The 11338-nt window shown below is 29.0% G+C and overlaps 1 protein-coding gene across 3 annotated transcripts; it reads left to right on the forward strand.

Annotated features, from left to right (window-relative positions):
* The first annotated feature begins 738 nt into the window (after positions 1-738).
* On the forward strand, positions 739-11160 carry LOC143233088 (transmembrane protein 192-like). 3 transcript variants are annotated; one of them, XM_076468980.1, is made up of 8 exons: positions 753-890; positions 1848-1914; positions 3093-3169; positions 6384-6503; positions 7062-7296; positions 9121-9279; positions 9854-9959; positions 10423-11160. In XM_076468980.1, the coding sequence occupies exons 2-8, from the start codon at positions 1899-1901 to the stop codon at positions 10553-10555; spliced, it is 846 nt and encodes a 281-aa protein (XP_076325095.1). In that variant the 5' UTR covers positions 753-890; positions 1848-1898; the 3' UTR covers positions 10556-11160. The 3 variants fall into 3 exon arrangements, with proteins under 3 accessions (XP_076325097.1, XP_076325098.1, XP_076325095.1); XM_076468982.1 differs by lacking the exon at positions 1848-1914 and having other exon boundaries at positions 739-890; XM_076468983.1 differs by lacking the exon at positions 6384-6503 and having other exon boundaries at positions 752-890.
* Positions 11161-11338: the final 178 nt, after the last annotated feature.

Genomic DNA, 11338 nt, shown 5'->3' on the forward strand with positions numbered 1-11338 from the left:
TTGTGAGGCACCTTATCAAACACTTTGAAAAAATCAAGATAAACCAAATCCACAGTTTTTCTTCATCAACTCTTGCAGTAACATACACAAAGAATGTCAGAAAAATGTGTTTAAAATGTGTTTTATGGCGCAAAGCAACTAGGCTATTTGCGCGTTTGTTGTTGTTGCTTTTTTTATTTTTGTTTAGTGAAACCAAATGTCGGCTCTTTGACATTATGTCACACTGTTTTAAGTGATTCCACAATACATATTTAATCACACTATCAAAAACATTTCCAACTACTGATGTAAAACTAATTATCCAATAATTGCCTGATAATGTTTATCAACCTCCTTTAAATATTGGACTGACATTATTCAACTTCAATCTTCTCATACTTCTCCACTACTCAATGACATATAAAAATATTAGTTATCGGTTCATAAAGAAGTCTTTAAACTCCTTTAAAACTTTAGGATAAAATTAGTCTGGTCCAGGGGACTTGTCATTTTTCAGATTTCCCAGATTTTCGTTTACAATTTCAGAACTTAAGTAGTGTTAAAAATAAAATACGCCTAAAATAATGTCATATGACAAGTGTAATTATGTAACACTTTGTTGTTATGCTATAAATTTTTAAATAATGAAAATAAAATTTACCGTAAGGTTTGTCAAAACACTCAATATATAGTGTGAAGAATAATATTTAAATAAATGTTTATCCTACAGTTTAACTAAAATAGATTAATAGAAAATATATTTTGCTTCAAGTTTAAAATAAAATTTTCTTCGGACCTACCAGGTGGCTAACAAGAATTGTGATCATATGTAGTTTAGTGTAATATTAATTTCGCGATGTTTATCTGGTATTAATTAACGTAGTACGTATATGTTATACGTTAAATTGAAGGTGGGTTATAACGAAAAGGAAATAAATGTGTACTTTCGCGGTATCGTGATTTCTGTAATTTGTATGAAAGGCTATAGCAAGAGTAGTGTTAATAATACAGTTGCATTGCTACACAGTTAATGCTAGTATTAATGGTACTACACAGTGATTGAGAGTCACAGTAAATACAGCTAAGCTAGTAAAAGTTTCTAATTATATATTTAAAAACATAAACACAACTTAAAAAACAGAATGCAATTTACGGTGATATATATAATCAGCAATTATGAGTAGCATGCAACTCAATATTTGCCTTTTGCACTGTTTCTGATTCTGGTTTTTGAATTAACAAAACTTAAAAAGTTATCAAGCCAATTGAATTTATCAAGTTGTAACTTTACAAGTTATTAATAGTGTACTATTTCTTTAACCATTTTAAAGTTTTACCATTTTTAAAGTAATTAAGAGAACTAAAAATAATAATACATCAGTTCGATAACACTATGTTTATGAATAGCTGCTAATAACCTTATGATTTTTTATAGCTAAAACAAACAAAAGTAGTTCATGTTGTTGCATTTCATTTGTCAAATAGATTAGTTGAGCTTTACTTACTCCTTGAATGATAGAAAGGGAGTGGTTTGTGTACTTGAATTTTTTAAATATTTTTGATAATGTATTAAGCAAAAGATTAGTTAAGAAAATCACAATGGTGGGGATTGAAGAAATCTTTATAAATTGAACTGTGGAATTATTAAATGAGAAAAAGCAAAATGTTTTTAATGCTGTCTAATCAAATTGGACTTTTAGAGTTAATATTATTGAAGTCCCTCATGGGTCAGTGCTCAGTGGGTCTTTGCTTTTTAAAGCTAGTTACATTAATAATATTGATAGGAGTGTAATTAGTAATTTAGTAAATTTTCCTGATGGCATTAAACTCATGGATATTTATTTCTACCTGTATTAAAACATTTCCAGTATCACAGAATGACATTGGATCAATTGACAAGTTGAACAGATATTTGGCACATGACCATTAACTGTAGTAAGTGCAAGATAATTCTTTTGTGTTATAGTGTGGTTAACACATTTATTGTAAGTTGGAACCAGTTCTGTGGTTTGACTGAAGAAAAGGATCATAACATAGTGAATAAGTTATCCACCCCTCAAGACAGCATTCTATTGATAGTAGCAAAGACAATGAATTTTTAGGATGCATTTGTGTGCATATCAATACAAGTAAAAAGTGCCTATTATTTCCCTGTACAGGTTGCTAATTAGGTCTGACTTAAAACACTGTGTACAGTTTTTTTCTTTGTGCTATTCTTTGAAGCATATACGATGTGAGAACACAGTGGTAAGATTTAGAAAAGTCAAGGTGGCTTTTAGTTTAAAATATTGTTATTTTTACAACAGAGTGGTTTATTTATGGAATGAGTTGTCATCAGCAGTAGTGGAGAAATAATTCTTAATTTATGTCTAAAATATTTTTTTAAAATCAGTACTAAAACTAATTCACTTGTTGTCAAAGTACTTTATACAGGGTGGCCCGTAAGTCCCTACCCATCCATATATCTTATGTATCCAGTGTATCTGTGTGCTGTCCCTCATTCTTGCTGCATGATATTGCCACAATATGTTCTTCACATGTAAATGGGCTTACATCAGCCATATTTCTTTTAAAAAAAAAGAAACAACTTTATAATACATGCGTAATTGAATATAATAACATATGGATGGGTAGGGGCTTACAGGTCACCCTGTATTTCTCCATTACAGTCACCAAAATTTAACCTTGTGTCTTCCTTTCATGTTATGAACTGTTGTACATTTTTTATTTCACAATTTCACATGGTTTACTTTCTCACAGGCAGTAACAGCTTTTTCCATGTATATATATATAGAATAGTATGAAACTTGTTACACTTGAAATGTTTCAGTGTAATGCAGCTGAAATATGAGAGAACTACAGCAAGATAAGTGATTTACCATTTGATGTTATTTTTTAGTATAGTACGGAATGGTGAAAATGCCTTGATTTAAGGCTGTAGTTATTAAAATATTCATTATATGAACTTTTGGAACAAAAGTATCCTTGTAGAGAACTGTTTTTATTTGTATGTAGATATGTATATATACATTATTTTTACTATGAAAAACATCTTTAGCATTTACTCCATACGTGTGGTTTATTTTTCTGACTGGCTTTGGTAATAATTTCAGTTAACTTTGGACTGAGCACAAAAACAAGATACTCAGACATGGTGAGCCTAGCTGATCGTCTGTCAGCTGAAATTGAGGTGAGAGTAACTTATCAAGGAATCACGTAACTGCATACACATTTGATAACCAGTCATGTTTGATATATTTCTACTATTTGGGAAGGCAGTTAGAACTGGTTCAGTGAAAAACAACTGGAAAATATCTAATGTTCTGAGTTATAAAACTAGGGTTATACATATCTTCCATGAATATATAAACTATAGGGCATGCACTTGAACCATTTACACAAGACCTCTAGCATAGAGAAACCCTGACCAACATAAAAACAAATCAAAGAAAACCTGAACAATGTTCCAAAAGTAAGTGTATGTTACAGGTAGAACCATCCCAAGTTAAGAATACATATGAATCATTCACTCTAATATTTTGCAATAAATGCAGTACTTATAAACATATGTATTACTTCAGTGGGGCAGGATACAGAGATATTTTTTACTATGTTTATTATAGATTATCAAAGTAAGAACATAATTTTGACACAGTCATTAATGTATGCATCTATTCAACTGATAAAAATTTGTCTCTTCTATTGAGAATAGTAAGATAAAGCATTGTTGTAATACTTACAGCTGTATGTCACGTGCTGTACCTGATGTAGAGAATGGATGAAAAAATTTTCCATAATGCAAAGGTGCCTCAAACTCTAATCTGGTGATGATCTATTTGACCATTAAAGGATGTCCTTACTCCAAATTTCAAACAGAAATCTAGTCAATAAATCTATTCAAGATTACCCAGCTGTTGACCAACTCATGTTTTTCATTTCTTAACCTCTTATAAAATTGTAGCCTTTATCATTCTAGATGGCAGCTTGTTCCATATATCTAGCACTTTATTCAATAAATAAAACTGCATCAATTGGAGACAATTCTAACCTTTCCAGATCTTAAGCTTATTGACTTTTGCTCATATAATTTGACAAGAATAAAATATATCAATCATATCTCCCTTAATAAACCTTAATAATTCAAAAAGCTTATTCTTGCTCTTATATAACCCAACAATTATTTTCTTTTCAAAAAAGTGAACATTTTCTTAGAGTGCTTTGTATATGTATGTAGATAAAGTTATATTAAATTTTCTAACTCCACAGCTATCTTAATGTTGATACAAGTATAACTATATATCTTTCAGTATCATTGTTTGGTACTCATAACATATGATAGCCTGTTATGTATTGATTTGATAACACCAGTGCATTAATTACAAATAACATCATAAAAGAGAAAATCAGTTATGTATACTTAAGGTTAAGAATTTAAAATTGACATATAAATTGGAAGATGAGAGAAGTAAAAGAAGGCTGAGGGATTTGCTAAAGTAGAATTTTGAAAATCTGAAAGGTCTTATGAGAAACGGTTGTCTGTTAATGTTAAAACTACTAACCAAGGATTTGATTTTTTGAACTATGTTGAAGTTAAACAAGGCATTAGAATGTGGATTAAGCCCTTAAAGGATACCAATGACAAGGTAGTTGTTGAAGACTATGAAATGATTGAACTTTTTAAATATCCCCTTCTGTTTTTAAAAGAGAAGATATTATGAATATTCTTGATCCAGAACATTCAATAAGAAATGTTGAAACTGATGTGCCCATGTAGATGTTACTCCTTTGACATTAAATAGGAATACTGAGAGATTAAAAATAGAAAAAATAAAGCTCCAAAACCAGACAACATTTTTCCCTATGATTTTAAAGGAGATCAAAGATACGCAAGTCTCTCTACTTTTAATAGGTCAACAGAAAATGGGCAAGTGCTTGAGGATTAGAATGTTGTTAATGTTACTAGTATTTTTAAAGAGTGATAAGAATTGTCTGGAAATTTCTAGAAAGTCTGATGCAAGAAGCTTTAAACAAACCATGCAGAAAACTATTAAGTGAATAGATTTACGAGAGGAAAATAATTTTTCTAGCTTATTTGTTTTTGATAATTTTACTTGTTATCTACGTCAAGAAAAGGTTAACACTTGGTGTCCTTAGATTTTTAAATAACTTCTGATGAAGTGTCAGACAGAAGATTAGACATGAGAATAATATTAGAAGAAAGTGGGGGAAAGGCTGGTTAATTAGACTGTAGAGGGGTTAAAGTAGAAAAAAAAATCAGGAGGTTATTAATTGGGTCCACTCAAACTGAACCCTTTTTTACTTGTGGCAGTTACTTTTTATATTTACATTAATGACATTAATAGGAACATTATCATTTATGAAAGTTTTCTGATGATATTAAACACAAGTATTTTCAGTTGTGTTGAGAATGGTAAGTTTTACTGAATCAATTGATAAGTTAAACAAATATTTGTAGAATAACCTTTAATGGAAATAAGTTCAAAGTAATGCATTTGGGTTATACTTTGGATTACAGGATTATCATAGATAATGTGACTGAAGAAAGGGATTCTGTCACAGTATTGAATAAGCTTCTGAAACTTTAAAAGCAGGGCTCTGTTGCTAGTAGTAAAGCCAGCATAATTTTAATATGTATTAATATACATAATGATATAAATCTGAAGTTATCTCAATATAAATTACGTGTAATACTTGTCTTGGAATACTGTTTACAGTTTTGGTCTTATATTTAAAATGACATTGACTGACTGGAAAGTAATCATAGGATAGTTATTAAGGTGATTCTAGAGATGGAAAGGTTATTATAGATGGCTGGGCTAAGGACTTTTTAAAATATTTTATTTAAAAAACAAAACTGTTACTGAAGTTTATAATATTATATGGGAAATTTGTAGGACAAAATTCTGTTTTCTTTGTGCTATATTCTGAAAGTAATAGCACAAGAGAACCAAAATTTAAAATTGGAAAGAAAAAAAAAACATGGTAGGGTCCAATTAAGATGGTTCTTTTTCTGAAAAGGTGATTGACTTGTAAAATTAGTTGCTGTTATTAGCAGTGAAGACCAGCACGTTACATAAGTTTAAAGAGGATAATTAGAAGGATGGTTTTAAGTTATTGCTTGTCTCAAGAGTGAATGTGTAAGAACAAACTTGAAAGACCAAATGGTCCATTGTTGTTCATAGATTAGATTATGTTAATCATATTGTGTCATCACGTCTAAGTGGTTATCAAAGGATGATGTGGGTCTTTTACTGTTCCATTTTAAATCAGATAAACTAGTAGTTGTTTTGAAATTGTTAGTTCACTTCTGTAGCATATTTTTGCATCAAATTATTCAAGTACCAGTATTAATGTTTTAATTACTAACTGTATTTCTGCTTTAGTCAGCACCAGTACTTGACAATGATGAAATTTCCATCCTTTCTACATCTCATGAAACACTTGAACAGATTCCAAATCAAGTCTTTGCATTGCTTGTTATTAGTGGACAACTCTTAAGTGTAGTAAGTGTGTTATTCTTATGTACAATTCCTGAGGAAATTCTAATTTGTAATCACAAGAGAAAAATAGAACAGTCAAAAATAACCCACATTTTTAATATAGATTTATGTATAGCTAGATAAATGGATGATTAGGTATTTGAAGAAAATTGATATACATCAAAATGGTTATTTTACAGCTACTGCTTTACCCATAGCAAGAAAGTGACTTCAACAATATGTATGATACCCAAGGCATGTGGTATTGTCTTTGTTTAATACTTTTTAAGATTAGATAACCTGTTTTAAGTCTAATAAGTTACTTAAGCCATACCTTTGACTTATTAAACATTAAAGTTTATTAAATAAACTTATTATTTATATATCAGAATGTGAGAATAATTTTCAAAAAAAGAGAAAGTTTACATTTCTTGTATTTATGGATATTTTATTTCTATAAAATTATGTTGGTATTTGAACATATTTATTTCTTTGTTGTTGTTGTTTTGATTTTTTTTACCTGGAAAAGCTTTGAATATGAGATTATAAGTATTTGTGGAGAATTATTACTGCTTTTTTCAGATCGGAATGGTTGCTGTATCGTTTATTCTACCATATCTGTATCCATCTGAAGAGGTGTGGAAAATCAAGCCTTACTTCTTATTAGTTTATTGCCATGTGGTACTTTGGGTCTTCTTGTTTTTGGGAGACCTATACTTGCGATACTATCACCATATGCTCTATTGTTATGGCTGCATTAAGTTCTATCAAACCACAAAGTTCTTGAGAAGAATGGTGTTTTACATAATTTCAGGAGGTAAGTGTATTTTTTGATACAAGTTGTTAAGCCCTTTAAAATTTTGCACAGATATAACATGAAAAAACTTTTTTTTAGGTTTTATATATATGTACATACATTTGAAGTTACTAAGTACCATAGAATCTACTGTTATTTATGAAGCTAAGTAACTAAGCTTTCTTTTATCTAAAAAAAATGTAATTTTGAGCAGACTAAAGACACAACTTATCTATTTGAAAACTTGGTTTGCAAGAACAAGGTGGTTTCCTTTGAAATTATTGTGAAAGTGATTAGGGGGACATTCTTACCTTTGATTGATTTTTAAAAGGTAATTTTTTAACTTTTAGCCTTATTAGGTAATGTGAACTTCTGAAGCACTTAGTTTGATAAACTTCTAGGCAATCTTATATCAAATTCTCTGAGGCATTAACTTTCTTAGTTTTCTGCTTTCATCCATGGATAATATAAAATCAGTTGACAAATGTATGGATTATATAATGGCAGAGTCATCATTTCATTATATTCCTTTTTACATAATAACCTACTCAGTTTATTAGTTTTGATGTTGGTGAACTGAAGAGTTACTAAAATATCAGTAAAATAAAAAAAAATGTTACCTAACTGGATGGTGCAAAGTTTAAATTACTCCTAAGCCTAAACTAATATCTGTTTTTTTTTTGTAAATGATTTATTAGCTACCACAAGTAGGAATAGTAAAACAGTTTTATTAAGTTTTCTTTGCTTAATGTATTTGCCAAGTTATAACTTGTATAACCCAGAACTTGATATGATTGTGTGAATGGATAATGTACCTTTTGCCTGTCAGACAAATTCCGGGATCTTTCATTAATATTAAAATAATACGGATTGGCTGCATCATCAGAAATGTTTGTTCATCAAGATTACTGATCCATAAATCTTTATCAGAAATTATTATGATAAAGTATGTTCTTTCAAAGTAATTGCAAAATATTATTTCACTGTAGAAAGTTCATTGACCAAAATAAAAGTATGTCTTTGATTTTTGGAATATTAGGACAAAACAATAAGTTGCTTTTGGAGAAAGTAATCCTGAAGTCATGAAGTGTTTCAAAAACCAAATGCCTGATATCATATCTCGTATTTTATTTTTACTTTTATAATAGCATAACTAGTTTGTTTGATTGTTTGTTGTTTTGTTGGGGGGGAGATATAGTCAAAACCACTTAAAGCCATTGTATAGTTGAGGTGAAACACAAATTATGTTAGAACCATATTTAATGTAAATTTTCCTTAATTAATTTTTTCATGTATGTAGTAGTATCTAATAATAACAATATGAATTTATCATAATTACCTGTACCTATATGTTTTATTTGTTTATTCTATTATAATTCTGTCTTTGCCATGTGTCACATTAAATGGTATAAGTATTTTCTCTTGCCATAAAATCATTTGGTTACATGTCTTTGAAACTTCAAAAAGTGAATATGTGAACTGAGATATAGTTTAATTATTTGTCATTACTATAGATGGATATGCTACCACATGGCAATACATATTAGAAGACAAATTAGACTTAAAACTTTTAATGAAAAATTCCAAGACTGTCAGCAACAAACACTAGAACTTTTAGTTATAAACATTAAAACTGTACAAATCAATAAAAATTGAGAAGTTAGCAACTGTTTTAAAAAATTGTATTTTTGTCAGGATAAAAATGAAATTTAAGTTTTTTTAACTTAGATGGAATTATATATGTAATTTACACATTCCTTAGGCTTGTTAGTTTAGTATATATTTATAGTATTCACTAATGCTATTGAAAGTTTTGTTTTATATTTTTATTTGTTTCTTTATTAGGAAACGTTGTTCTTTTGGTAATTGTGACAGTTGTTCAGGAGATATGTTTTAATAGATTAGATTGCACAAAGTTACTTTCCCTCAAACCTGTGCAATACATTTGGATTCTGGTATGCATTGAAGGCTTGGCAGCAGTTTTCTTTCTGGTGCAATATCTAGGTAAAGAAACTTCATTGATTAAAAACAATTTAAACCTTGTAATCTTTTTTAATTTATGCATGTACATTTTATTCAGAATTTATCCACTTAAACAATAATGTATTATGAACTTTTAGTTGTGTAAGTTATTTTCTGTTCATTTTTATTGAATTAGGTTGTTTGATCTAGTAAGTTAATCAAAAAAATAATGTAAAAGTATATGAGCTTTCAATTCTTGAATGTTTATGACAAGTAGTAAAATTATTTGTAATGATGTTTTAAGCTGATTGTGTAGTAGATTTTTTTGGCAACCTGTACAGTAAGTATTTCTATGGATAATAATTAATGATGATCAACTGATTATTGAAGATCTAAGTTTTAAGTTTGTATGTATGTCATATAAAATATTTTAATTTGTAAACATTTATGGATTCCAAAATCATGTTGGAAAAATATTTTTTCCAAAAGATAATTTAAAACATCTAGCTATTTGAAACATACATTGAGATATGACTAGAATTTTATTAGATTAACCTCAAAAAAGTTGCAAGCTTTGATATTTGGTGTACCATGGTGTCTTTTATTTTAACTGCAGTTATTACCATAAGATTTCAAAGGAATTTCAAACATCCTGATGTTCACCAAGAAGATAATCTCATCAGCTATATGCAGTTTCAAGGAATTTCAGAAGTGGGATACTTGTAAGAAAAACTGTTGGTTGTATCTACAAAATTCAAAATGTAGAATTTAAAATTACATGCATATTAAAGTTTCTACTTTCACCTAAATTATTCTTCTAACATCGAATCAGCTCATTTTGTGTTTTGTTTTTCTGTGACAGTCATTGCCCATAGTTTATTGGGAATAATTCAGCAAGTAGCAGTCCATCTTCTGTAAGGTCCTTTTAAATTTGAGGTTCTCATAACTACCAGTAACTTCTGACAAAAGTAAGCTACCTATGTAGATAAGAATGAAAATTATATGTATACATACTGCTGTATAGATTCCCATAATAAAAATTCATATTTTCCATGACCCTTGCACTAAAGCTAATTAATGTCTACTTGAAAGTTATATCTACATGAAAATATGACCAGATTATGTTTTAGAATAAAATATTTATCTCAGTGAATATGTGTGTAGTACAGCATCTGTCTATTCTAGGGATCAAGATTCTATAGCTGAACTTCTAGAAAAGCAGGCTGATCTGATATCCTATCTTCAGCAATACAATGCACACCTGAGTCAGCAGCTTCTCAAGCTCAAGGCAAGGTTAGACTCTCAGAATTGTGGCTAAACAACAAAATTTGCATAGACAAGTTCTTGATGACAAAAGTAGCATAGTGAAGCCTAATATGTTTAAAGATGAACTTGTACATGCCTTTCCAAGTCTGTATTTGGCACAAAGGAAATTAATTACCAACCATTAAGGGAAAACTGGCTTCAAAAAATAAAAAGAGTACATTGTTAAATGATGTTTTTTATCTTCAATTGCATAATTTTGAATCTATGAACAAATATTTCAATTTATTAAGCCAAAATAAAAGAGGTATAATGTATAGGTTGTGTAAGCTAAATTTAGAGCTTTCAACTTTGAATCAAATAGAAATTCTAATTTAACTCTGTATTTACAGATGTAAAAGAATAAAATTTTAATGAAAGTTGTGAAAGAACATTTTCACTGCAGCTAAATTAATTTAAATGGAATATTGAAAATCAGATTTATCTCAATGTTACTGTATTCTTTATGTATTATACCTTCTATATAAATTTATTGTTTCACTACTTTATGGCCAATTTTTCTTGCTCATTTTCTAAATAATTTTTATTAAAGTAGTAAACTTTTCAAACCGAAAACTGCATATAAGTATTAAAGAAAATAAACTTGTCATCATGATAAAATGGTGTTTGAGATTATTAAAGTGTATCACCAGTGAGGATATATATATATATATATATTTAAATAAACTTTTCTTTGTAAGATTTACACTTTTCAAAAGTATAGCAAATGATTAGTATTTCTAGTTTTTTAGTTCCAAAGTCTGTTGAAACTACTCTTATGAAAAGCACAAGTCTTTAA

The sequence above is a fragment of the Tachypleus tridentatus genome, chromosome 12 (genome assembly GCF_004210375.1).
Source record: "Tachypleus tridentatus isolate NWPU-2018 chromosome 12, ASM421037v1, whole genome shotgun sequence".
In the NCBI taxonomy this organism is placed as follows: Eukaryota; Metazoa; Arthropoda; class Merostomata; order Xiphosura; family Limulidae; genus Tachypleus; species Tachypleus tridentatus.

Excerpts from the sequence above, each read along its gene's own strand:
- LOC143233088 (XM_076468980.1), top strand. Across the intron at positions 3,170-6,383 it reads GTCTGTCAGCTGAAATTGAG|TCAGCACCAGTACTTGACAA; the intron begins GTGAGAGTAACT and ends TTTCTGCTTTAG. Across the intron at positions 6,504-7,061 it reads GTGGACAACTCTTAAGTGTA|ATCGGAATGGTTGCTGTATC; the intron begins GTAAGTGTGTTA and ends TGCTTTTTTCAG.